At 42.0% G+C, this 12518-nt stretch overlaps 1 protein-coding gene across 16 annotated transcripts in view; it reads right to left on the bottom strand.

Moving 5' to 3' along the window:
• Nucleotides 1–6099: 6099 nt before the first annotated feature.
• DCUN1D3 (defective in cullin neddylation 1 domain containing 3) overlaps nucleotides 6100–12518 on the bottom strand; it is a 19653-nt gene continuing 13234 nt past the window's right edge. For 15 of the 16 annotated variants that reach the window (XM_035548650.2, XM_050713761.1, XM_035548644.2 and 12 more), the window contains 2 exons: nucleotides 9851–10383; nucleotides 6100–8005 (listed from right to left, as the gene is read on the bottom strand). In XM_035548650.2, the coding sequence (XP_035404543.1) occupies nucleotides 7513–8005; nucleotides 9851–10281 (924 nt within the window). In that variant the 5' untranslated portion in view covers nucleotides 10282–10383 and the 3' untranslated portion in view covers nucleotides 6100–7512. Of the gene's footprint in view, nucleotides 8006–9850; nucleotides 10384–10854; nucleotides 10939–12518 lie in introns of those variants that run through there. The other variant, XM_050713762.1, reaches the window with a different exon arrangement.

Raw genomic sequence — 12518 nt, 5'->3', positions numbered from 1 at the left:
TTTGAGAAACTGTGGATTACAAATAAAACTAGTAAGAGTCCTATTTACAGTCATGAGAAAATAATTATTTTTTTCCCCTTTTAATTGAAAATGTAAAAAGGACTTCAGCGTTAAATAAGACATTTTTGTACAAAGCTTCAGCACAAAAAAGTGAACACCAAAGTGTCATTATGTAAACACCACAAAGTTACTCATTTGTTCAGTAATGCACAGAACAATGTGCAAGGTCCCTTTCCAGTGGATTAGGTTTCTCTAGCTGCTCCCCACCCTCCCTCAGACTTTACTGGAATACAGGAAACCCAGAAGCTCTGGAACGTTACAAAGCTGCAGTAGTAAGGATACATGGTGACTAAAGGTTGTTGGGTTTTGGTGGTGGTGTTTTTTTGTTTTTTTTTTCCTTTAAGGGCTTGGTCATTTAAATATACAGACATACAATAATCTCACAGGTAAATGAATGGCAGCCTGGATTAGAAAAAGCACCAAAATATTTAATATACATCTGGCACAAACTCCACAAGAAGTCAGTAATGGACAAACCAATGCTTTGCTTTTAAGTAAAGAAAAATCTCAGACTGCACTTAATGCTTTTCTTTCAAAAGGGACACAACAAGAACATTGCACTCAGGATTGCTATCAAGTGAAAACCTTCTTATTACAACCTATTTGCATTGTGCCTTAGATTGCACATTCTGTAAGATGCTGTTTCCATTCTGTTCCAGACAATAATGGTGAGCAAAATTTGATACACAAAAAGTAACTGTAAAAGAACAAAGCAAATGGGACTCAGTATAGATGCATCATCTTGAACTTCTCCCACTTTGTCTCTAGCTTGTTTTTTCAAATTTGGCCACATCCCTTTATAATAAGGTCCTACATGAAACAGAATTTACTCCAGCCATTTTCAAGCATTACATTTACACAGCACTTGGGAGCGTGCTGTCTAAAAGAGGAAGCATGGTTTGCTCCATGACAAGCAATACATTCATCATTTCCCAGAGTGACAGAATCGGATCACACACGGTATCTACTGGCGAGTCCGAAAAGGCAAAATCACTCCTGACATGGAGAACAGTAGATTTGATCCTATGTACCCTTGAGGGTTTACTGAGGAACCGAGGGATTGGTCAGCTAGTTGTAGTCACATGCAGGTCAATGAAAGCTGCACAAAGGTGCGCTTTCACTGTTTCCATGGTTAGTTACTTCTCTGGGAACAAATATACCATCAAAATGCATACCTGCCGTAAGGGGTGACAGGACTACATTGGGGCTGAGATCCACAAGCAAGTACTCCAAGAAATCCAGCTGCATCAGCTCACCCACGCTGACCGTCGCCTCCCTGCAGCCTGCTAATGACTTGCGGTTGCTTCATGCCCTCAGGACCAGCCAGTACAGCCCCCGGAGCCCTGGGAGCCCTGGGTTAGGCCCTAACCCTGCACACTGCAGCCACTTCTCCTGGAACCCAAGACACTCAGCAAGTAACAGCATGAGGCCGTCCAGCTAATCCTGCCAGCCCATTTCCTCTTCAAAAGACTATTTCAAACTTGCAAATAAGAAAGAAGGAATATTTTTAAGATAACTATGTTTAATGTGACTAAAAAGTCACCGCTTCAAAATATTAAACACTATTATGCAAAGTCCTCTAACATTTACTACATGGGGGAGTATAAAACCAGCAGCCAGCCTCCAACTCCACTGCCACTGCACGGAGGTGCCACATGGGCCCAGAGAAGAGCAAGAGCCAGCAGCTGTAACTGCATAAAACGGCAACATTCAAGTAAACACACTGCTTCGACAGCAGGCAACCTTCAGGCCAAATATAATTTACGGGTGTGAGGGAGGGGGGGGGGGTTACAGCACGACGATGGGAGACTAAGGTATTTTGTCTGTGTGTAAAATGACGTGCTGTCCAGAAAGGGCTCATCTGAAGAGTGCAATTTCGCAAAGATGGGAGCTTTTTAAAAATAGAAAAATTGTACGACCTCCAGAACCTGTTACATTTAGAAACCTAACTACAGAAAGACTGAGGATTGCAATAGTAATGAGGGCCCACTGTAATATCAGTGATTTAAGGCAAGCTGTTAGCGGCACGTTCATGCTCCTTTTACCTATCAACTCCAGTCCCCCAGGCTCCTGAAACGTGGGCCTGTACACATAGTGCAAGCAGTCCCCCTGCAGCACAGCCCTCGGACTGGAAGCAGCAGCTTGTGGCAGCACTTGCTGCAGACCAGCCATTTCACTTTGTATAACAGCAGTTGTGCTGTAGGCTCCTCCAGGGAGGAAAGCAAGGGGCGCAGCTGTGTGGCAGGGAAGAGACACCACCTAACTGCATTAATGAGCAAACAGCACTGGAACCAGCCCAGCATCTCCAATGCACTTGTGAACTCTCCAGCTCTGCTCTAAGCATATCATGAGGAAGATGCTGCCCTCGGGGGGGATGGGGGGGGGGGGGGGGGAACATGTGTGTTGCCCTTACACTTTTGCAGCCCCCCACTTTTTTGGCTGTTACCAGTACAGCACAACATGGAACAAGCCATTGTATTTTTCACCAAAAGAAAAATACGCTTACAGCAGAGCATCAGGTGAGTTTCTGAAGTTTTTCAGTGGCAAATGAAAAAGCGACATGGCTCCCTCCTGGGGAGCAGCTGCTCCACTTTCAATGTATTGTCAGTGTAGGCAGCCTGAGCAGGAACATGAAAGCCCCTGAGCCACACGTGGTGTAGCTCCAGTCACTCTACTGCACTCCAAAACTAGCACCCGGAGGACTGACACTTGTTTGCAACTTGACTTTGCTCCCTTTCAAAGGGGAGAGTGCATGCAGGTTAAAAGCAGTATACCAAGAAATATGGCATATAGATAATACTTAACTTGGGTCAATTTAAAAAAAATCTTACTTACCCAGGCATAAAATCCTGGGAGAAAAGGATGGTAACCTTAAACTGTTCAAGTCTAAGAACAAGAGGTAGAGATACCTACATACTTCATGGTGAAGCAGTTACAGCCTTCCGAGTTATAATCTCACATATGTCACTTCAGCTGACAATCACAAAACCAATATTCAATCTTCAATAGTCCAGAGAGAAAATTTTAACACTGGTGTTTTGGTTTGCACACAAAATTTAGGCAGACACTTAGCTCTTACTACGTATGCATTTGAAAAAAATAAAACTGACTCAATATTTATGTTCTGCTCTATACTGAAATACTACCCTGAAGAATTTTGAGTTTCAGGTTAAGCATCTTCCTTTTCAATATGAAAGGCTAAATTCACATGCACACATTTCGAGATTTGGGCACTCGATTTATCAAGGATTCAAAAAAAAAAAAAAAAAGGGGATCATGCTGCAGAACACAAGGCTGCCAGACCCAGAAATTCACAATGACTATTATTTTCCAATGAATGGGAATGATGTAACCTCAGCCAACAAATTACGGCAGACTGAGGTGGCCATTAACTACGCGGTGTTTAACTTTGCTGTTTTGTTTTTTTTTAAACAAGGCTTAGAAGTGTAAGGAAGATACTCATGCTGACAGCATCATGAAAACACCAAGGTCGCCAGTCAGTGCATAGCCCTGCCTCGGGACGCAGGTGACAACAGGCAGTACCTGTCCTGGGACCCACAGGTTCTTCAGGCTCTGGCGGACACGCAGAGAGTCAGGCAGCACTCACCCAGGCACGGCCACCACTGCCTGCAGCAGCCCGGACACCCCGATAGCAGTGCTGCCGCTCCAGAAGAGGGGCAGCTGCTATTCACCAACCCCAAAGTCACGTCTCTTCAGCAGAGCAGGGGAAACGCCTTTCATGCGCTTACACGTGCTTGGCTGAAAAGCTGCCGTGGTTCAGAGGCTGATTCACGAGCAGAGCTGCTGTGCCAGCCTCAGGGAGTCAGCACTTGTCACGGGGTGGACCGAACTGCCACAGGCTTAAGCTACCTGATTCTCTGCCACACCTTCATTTATTTTTCCTGTGGTTCTTTCATTACAATTGCACAGTATTAAAAAGCTATAATTCTCCATATAGAATAGCACCAGCAGCAAGTAAACTCACAATTAACGTTCAGTGTCAATTAATTTACTCAGTCACGTTTCATGGCCAACTATGGGTGGAATCTTTCAAATCTTCACATGAATCAATAAATAGTCCTTGACCTCTGAAAAACACCCCCACAAAGAATTGGCACAGCTGAGCCTCCAGTTAACCTGGGAGCCAAATTTAAAGGTATTGCAAACTGTAACACTGTGCAAGTGGTCAGTGTTCTACTAGGGAGTACAGTTCACAGGAGTTGCATTTCTTTGCATGTAAGGGAAGGCAATAAAATGCCGCAGTGTGGACATCAGACCGGTTTTCCAGTATATTACTAAAGCTATCTATATAATTACCTAGTTATTTATCCCAAGTTGCAGCAGATTCACTATATGCATCAAGTTTTCCAACGCATATTCTAATAAAAAAAAATTAAATAGCTCCAACGGTTTCAAGGACTTCAGCATCACTGCTCACTGCAGTCCTGTGACCTACACATTACAGACTTAAACTATGTGAGAAGGGAGAGAGAATGCATTTGGCCTGTTCCACAGATATTCACAGCTTAACCATTAAGCAAGCAATTTTCAGAGGCTCCAATATAGCTGAAGACATCCCAGAAGCACATACAACACAGCACTGCCCCAGCACCGAAGAGCACAGCCTGCTGTAGTTCAGGACCACAGACAGACCAGGCAACACAGCGTGGGCCCGGTGCCCTTTCACTTTCGCTACCATGGCAGAGCTGCACCTGAACTGTAGCTCCTGGCTCAGGAGTTTAAAACAGACACAGGCCTGGATTGTGTTCTGTAACTGTACTGTAAATAATGAGGTTAGACTGAAAATAAATGGTTCTTTACCAGGTAGATATTTTGGATATTTTTGCACGTATTTTACCCAACAGGCTGGAGTTGCTCCTGCTGGGCTGGAAGAGCAGCACAGGAGCAAGGCTTTCCTCTCGGACTGAAAGCACGGGGCAGGAGCTGCTGAGAGCCGAACATTCTTCCTTCAAGGGGAAAGGAAACTTTCCCTTCTGTATATTCACCACCACTGTCCTGAAAAAGAAACTGCATTATGTTTGCTGCACTAAAATGGCTAAACCTTGCCATGCTATCAGTTCATTTCCTTGCTGCAATCCACATTCAGACCAGACAAACGCCTGCCTTAAAGGTCTCAAGCCCTGATCCTTCAGAGCTGCTGCAGTTCAAAGACAGCTCAGTAGCAGCCGCTGCCACATGCACCGGGTATCCATTTGAACAGTTAGTTGTCACACACTGAATGGTTTAAAATTCCCTTTAGGAAAAAGATGAAGTGATGAACAAAGCATTTAATAGCTGAATGAATGAGTAGTCTCAAACTTAATACAGTCATTTACTGTCAAATCAGGTCTCCATCTGGAACTTTTGCTAACAAAGCAGCCTCTGTTGGAGATTATTTTTTTCTTTTTTTAATTAAATAACAGCACCAGCAGAAGTCTCACCATAAATTCAATTATACCAGCACAAGTGCTACAGCCTGTTTTGCCAAAGATTTTGCTGCCAAATAGTGCTTGTGCCAGGGTAGCTTGGAAGATGATAGTAGCAGGGACAAAGCTTCGGGCATATTCGCCTACAATAAACTTGGCTTCCCTCTTGCCAAGGAACACTCACCTAGAGCTAGCTTTGTTTTCCACAGCTTAACACGTCCCCCAGAAAGAGCTTCCAAAAGCAGCATGGACCAAGTTCTCCTCTTACTAGGTGAAAGAGATGCTGTCTGCAGCTTGCGGGTTTGTTTTTACGCAGTTTTAGACAGCCGTGGTTTGTTACTCATCTATGACCTCAGACCCACGCTACTGCACAGGCCGTGCACCAGCAGAGCCAGCGTCAGGCTTCAGGAGATTCTCCTCTCTGCTGACCCCTCTGGAGGATGCATGCTATCTGGGATCCAAGGACATGCTCACCACTTAAAATTGTGTTTTCCTTTAGCTTTAAAACCTTTACAAAAGCCGTTAGATGCTATGGGTTTTTTTGTTTGCTTTTGTTTTTTTTTTTTTTAACTGAAGCCATTTTATGATCCTGAAATACAGCTCTGAAAAGAAAGGGTGTAAAATGTAAGTGTATTGGCTTAATGAATTTGATACTTAGCTTAACAGAAAGCCTTGGCAATCATCTCTTTTACCAAAACGTGTAAAAAAGTTGACATACTAAAATTAAAAAAGGTAGCATCAATAACCAAAAAAAATTTCAACCAGTGTTAATAAAACTCCCTTTAAGTCACAACAGTTTCAACAGGCAAATAGTCCCAATACAAGTATTGTAAAATAATAAATTGACTCCTATCCAAATATTATCAAATCAGTCTAAAAATGACTCATCTACACTGTTGTCATCAAGAACACATTAAGAATTCACTTTGTCATCAGATGCCGATATTGTTGCTCCAGCAAGTGTGGAGTATTAACTGCGATTTAGCAATTAAACATAGGTTTAAAAAAATCGGTTCATCAATATTAATGCAAAAGATAGTTCCTTACATAGAAGTACTGTGCTTGCCAGACAAGTAAGATAATACTTTAGGTATAAATCAAACAAATTAAAGCAGAATTATACCACAGTTTTCCTTGAAGACTTAGGGCTTGTGTGTTGCTTCTGTCAATGTTTAACAAACTTAAGAAGCAGAACCTTTGGTTCTTTTAGTCAAGTAAAAATATTCTCGTGTAACCACAAAAATACAACTTCCAGAGAAAATGGAATTCCATCAAGAAGTCCACTTTCAATAAAACTGAGGTAGTACTGCTCTTTTATTATGTGTTGTATAAGAGATTTAGATACAAATCATCATCTACCACTCAGTTGACTGACAGGTACAGTAATTTTATAAAACAATCCCAACATTTAGTTTGAAACTCTGAGAAAAAAGGAATGATCTGGACTCAATCGCTGAGAGTTAGCTTGAAGTGGGAATTAGCCATATTACAAAAAGCTGTTGCTTATGTTGGAATTTTTTTTTTTTTTTAAGAGCCTTATTACCAGGGGATTAATGCATTTATAGTTAACAGTTAACACTGCTATTTGTCTTGGTATAAAACCTTAAAATTATTACAGCCTAAAATTTCAACAATGTAAACAGCACTACACACAGTACAAACCTGCCCTGACAGATGTAGTATGAAAAACTTAATCTGGCACTGTATAATTTAGCAATGTTAATTTAACCTAACTAAAAAGATCTACATTGTGCAAGAAATATCAGACTTACTTATACTAATCTGAAGTCTTATAAGAAACCAAAAATGCTTAACTTGTAGCCAGAGTCAAATATTTCAGGGCAAGAGTAAAAGGAATAACCAAAATTAAGAAAGTGCCTAAAACATGATACAGCATTTTAGAGCCCTTTCAAATACAAGGCAGAAAAAGGTGTAAAGTAGAAAAGATCTGGAGCCTTGGTAATCTCCAGAAACATCCAGAGTTTACATTTCATGAAGGGCAACAGGTTGCTTTTGTCACCACTGCTTAAATGCTGTAAGTCTGTTCTTCTGTACACAGACCCTCTGTGTCTGAAGATGCAATACATTTGGTTTCCTCTTCCTTTTTCCTTCGCTCCATTTCCCACTCCACAAAGGTATCAAAGAGACTCGGCCACGCCTCGTCTTCACTGTAGTTGCTAAGATCTGGTCCAATCACCTGAGTAAAATTTAAAAACATGTTCCACGTGTCCCGGGAGATTCCCTTGATTCCTGAGGGGTTCTCGACTAGGAAGTGTAACCACTGGTCCAAAATGGGGGGTTTGTTTTGGGTGAAGACTAATTTCCAAAGGGCAATGGCTATTTCCCGATGTAGCGACCTCTGTCCTTCCTCAGAGTCCAGGCCAAACTGAAAGGTGAAACGGTAGAGATCCTTAAATTTATCTTCCTGCTTGGCTTCATTTAAGAGGCTGGGGAACCTTGCACAAATGCCATCAATGCTGTCCGCATTTATTGCTTTGCAGCCTTCAAAAAACTCCTTCCTATTAAGCAAGAGAAGAGAAATTAGTGTGAACACCTCTCATGTGCTGAGTGCCTCCCATCTCCGCTCAGATACGCCACAGGGAAAGAGTTACCTCAACACACACGGTGGCTGCCAGCAAGGTGGCACAAAGCGCTTGGTAACAACACCTACGGGAAGGAGACGTTTCCAAAAAGCCTCTGCTGGCTCGGAACACATTCACAACGTGCACACTGCCCTAGCTGGGCCGCTACTAGCATCTGAAAAACTCAGCTTTCTGACTGCTCCACACTACCATACCCAGTGCCTTTCACAAAAAACAGACAAACCCACAAACAGAAATAAAATCTACCACAGAAAAAATGCTGAACACATTGGAGAACACCATTTGCTCCCTGTAGCACTACATACAAAGCAGCTCGATGTGATACCGCCTATGCCTACGTGCCACACTCTGGATGAGCTGTTCGCAAGGGAAAGTAGTTCGGGGTGGCTTTCCTTCAGTGTTTGGTTGCTCTTCTGTGCTGCAAAATAAAGGGGGTGCCAACTGCGACGGTCAGTGGAGGCACCTGCTGAGAGAGCACAGCACCACATAACACAGGCTACAGGGCAACATACAAACTGCTTCAAAAGCAGTGCTTCAGGAAGCCCCCGACAATCTGGCCATGAGGGCAGGTGGCTAACAGATTTATCCAATGCTCATGGTCAGGTGTTGCAGTACAGTAACCAGCTATATTAACTGACACCATGGATTCTGATGCAGGACGGGCTGGAGGGAAGGCAGGAGAGCACAGAGCTCAGGAGATCACGGGACTGCCTTGCCTTCTGTGATAGAACTCAACCTGCACCAGTATCATGGAGCAGGCCACTGAAAAAAAGTACCCTCTCACCACTGGCATTGCCATCTCTCCAAGAAAATCAAAATACCAATAAAAACCATGCTGCTGTGCAAAATCATAGACATCACTTGCAATTCCTTTACCACGTTAGCAGGTACCTGCTCCTTCAGCCCCTAGCAAATCCCCGTTGGCATCCCAGAGTAACTCGTCTATGTGGCACACACCCACACCACCTCTGCAGACTCAGGGAAGCTGTGTTCAGACACAGAGGCTCGGTTTAAGGCTCAGACCACCAAAGTAACTTTGAAAGTTATGGCTGAATAAAAATAGTTACTACTCAAACCACTCTGGATTGACTGATGGGTAGTCGTGTTGGAGGGGGGTGCAGGGGATTGCTGCTAAGTTTTAGCTGTTCTGTAACTTCCTATAGCATTCTTGATGCTATGAGCCTGCTGACTGACAGACAACCTTTTCCAGAAAGACAGACAGCACTTCAAATGCCAGTCACTTGCCAGCCACCACAGAAACATTTCTCTGTGCTTTAGGAAAATGAACCTTGGAAGAAGACATTACATGTAATACTGGTTGGGCAAGAACGATTCTTAGCAAGGAGTCTGCTTTACATTCTTCACATAATGATAACAGAGTTAGTAGCAATTACTAAGGAATCTCACATTATTTTAAAGCAAAAATGATTTTCAGTGTCCAATCTTATCATTAAGACCACGGCGGATACAGAAAAACTGGTTTTGTAAGTCAAGAATAAACTAACATCCATTCAGAATGCCACTACGTTGTCCGTCATTAGCAGCATAATGTCCAAAAACATTTTCAGCTCTGAAACCCACTGTGAGGGGTAAAGAAGAGGACAACACAAAGCTTTCTTCTGCAGCAGCAGGAATTACTTTGATCAACATGCAAGTGTTAGAAAAAATAACCAAGTGAAGTTAATGAGGCTGTCTCTGACATACAGATGACAGGATATACTTTAACATATGAAAATAATTACAAGTTCTACAAGAACTAACCTTGTAAATTTGCACATGGTAGCAGCCTGGAATTTCCAAGCCAAAACTAGCACTTTAAATTCAGTGGGATCAACGCAGAGGTCATTGCAAAATCGTTCCATTCCTTCTTCCAGTATGGCATCCTCCCGTTCATCCTTGTATCTCCTAAATAACTCTCCAATCCTTTGGAGTGAAGATTCTTCCGCACTGGAGACAGAGTCTTTCTTTGTATCCCCAGGAAACGTTGAAGGCTGGCTAGACTCGACAGCAGTGTCCGCTTTCTTTGTCCCGTTCACGAGTATATCTCCTGAAGACTTCCCACAAGCTGAAGCGTGGTCGTCTTTGTGGACTGCGCTTCTCTTACTGTGCGACTTGCTGCCAGATTCCCTTTCCCCATTTTTGCTGCCAAGGGTAGACGAAGGATTCTTACACTTTGTGACACACTGGCCCATGATGTTGCAAGCCCAGCTTCTAGAGCAGTCCCCTCGCCGTCAGACACCCTCGCAGCTGCTCTTCAACACATTTCACCATGCCATTAGCGGCAGTCAACTAACCTGAAAAACAGTTTCAGAGTGAAATAGCTGCTTCTCCACAAAGAATATTGTAAGTATTAAATGTGGGATAACATTCACCAGTAAGAGACAGACTGCAGGATATTTAAGTTTTGCGTACTGAAAAGGAGCAGTGTACGGAAAGTTGGCACATGCTGTAAAGTTCAGGCAATTTCAGGCAGCTTCACCTAGAAATCAATGCAGCTCACTCAGTCGTTGCAGTATACTAATGGGCCCTAATAAAGGAAATTCCTAAAATTCTTACTGCAACATAGGTTACAAAGAGGTTGATTCATGTACAGACTTCATCAAGACAGACTACTCTAACCCAGAAATATTCTAAAGGAAATGGTTTTAAAAAAGTATACCCGCGTTTTATTTATAGAATACAAAACACTGAAACAAAGCACTGGGTGGGGGAAACACGGGGACAGCGATGAGACAACCTGACACAGACTCGAGCTAGAACCGTACCTTTAGCAAAGCAGCACAAGTTGTTTTTTTTTTTTGTTTGTTTTGTTTTGTTTTTAAACAGAGTTGGGAATCCAGATCTTTGTTCTGGAAACACAAAGAACATGCTTGCAGAAAGATGACAACACTTGCTTGGTTTTTAAGTAATTATTCATTGTTTCAGTGGGCTCTTCCTCCAGGTAATGAGACAGACAAGGAGAGGGGGCCTTTTTTTTTTTTTTTTTATTAAACTCTTCAGACAGGCATAGCACAGATAAGAAGTGGTAATTCTAGTTCAGTCTTTAAAATCCAAATTGAAATGCCAAAATGATTTCTCCATACTGTTTTTCTAAATCATAATGCTAAAACATTGCATATTTGGAAAAGGTATTTCACCCACGGGAACAGACTCTAGGTTATCCCCATTAAACCCAAGCAAATTCTCTGACACCATGCTATCAGCATGCAGCCATGCCACAGACAGTCCATTTCTTAGAAACATCAACTCTGGGAAGGCAGTTGCTTATCACAGCCCACCTTTACCCATTTACTCACATTTCATCTCTGCTGTCAGTTAGGAAAAAGCCTCCAACATAAAAATTGGATTTGCTTCGTCTTTTTGTTTATTGCTTCCAGGTTACAGAATTAGAACAAGAAAAGAAAAAGAGATAAAAACTAAATATAAAGGAAGAAAACAGATGTCCTGACAGTCTTTCTGTATTCTTTCTTGGGGAAAGCTCCGCAGAGACTGAACTCCATATCTAAAGCTGTAAGCTGATCTGGGACAAGAGCACCAAGAATAGATGAATTCTCCAGAAATTATGACTACAAGCATGCATCTTCTCTCAGCCATCATACCTATTTTGGCAAAATGGCACTTAGGCAGTTTCATGACCAAAAAGGATTCCTTTTTTCTGTACAACTAAAACAGTCAAGATGCTGGTTTCAGCTACCTGGTTTCCCAGCCCCTTTTTTTTTTTTAAATTATTTTTTAAAGTTAATAACCCACAAACTACAACTTTATCAAGTAATTTCCTCACACAACAACAAACCCTGTAACTGCAGACTAAATCATAGAAATCCCTCAAAAAATCAACCAAAAAAAACACAACTTACACGGCTCTCCATACATTTTTTTTAAAGTAAGTTTTCAAGTATGAACCTGCAGTTTAAACCAATGCTTGTCTTAGAATAGCTACACTCCTACAGTCTTCACTATTTGTTTTATTGACAGCATCCAAGTCAACCTCACAGGCTTCACTCAGTCCACAGGTATAATTTGGAGTCACATTTTCAGAGAGCATGGAAATGGGAAGAAGGTAGGAAAAAAAAAAAAACAGAGCAACAGAGGGCAGAATTGGGCAAGAACTATGCATTTTCCTAACCTGACATCTTAGAAATCTACATTAACAAAAGTCATTTAACAACTCTTCAATTAAAGAAAATCACTTTGAATTTGTATAACTTTTTTTAAAGCAACAGGTAGAAACAAACACCTGGCGCATCCTCTCATAAACTTGCTTTAAAGATGAACTGGGAACACAATTTTTATAGGCAAATAGAGTTCAATCTAACCTAGTCGAGAATAATTCCTTATTAATTTGTATTCAGATGGTTCATTAAAATATGCATGTTCACCTAACCCATAAGAATTTCCCGGTTCCTTGGTATTTCACAACTCTGTGAAT

This window comes from Cygnus atratus, chromosome 15 (genome assembly GCF_013377495.2).
Source record: "Cygnus atratus isolate AKBS03 ecotype Queensland, Australia chromosome 15, CAtr_DNAZoo_HiC_assembly, whole genome shotgun sequence".
Classification (NCBI taxonomy): Eukaryota; Metazoa; Chordata; class Aves; order Anseriformes; family Anatidae; genus Cygnus; species Cygnus atratus.
This window is presented reverse-complemented; position numbering and strand designations above follow the sequence as displayed.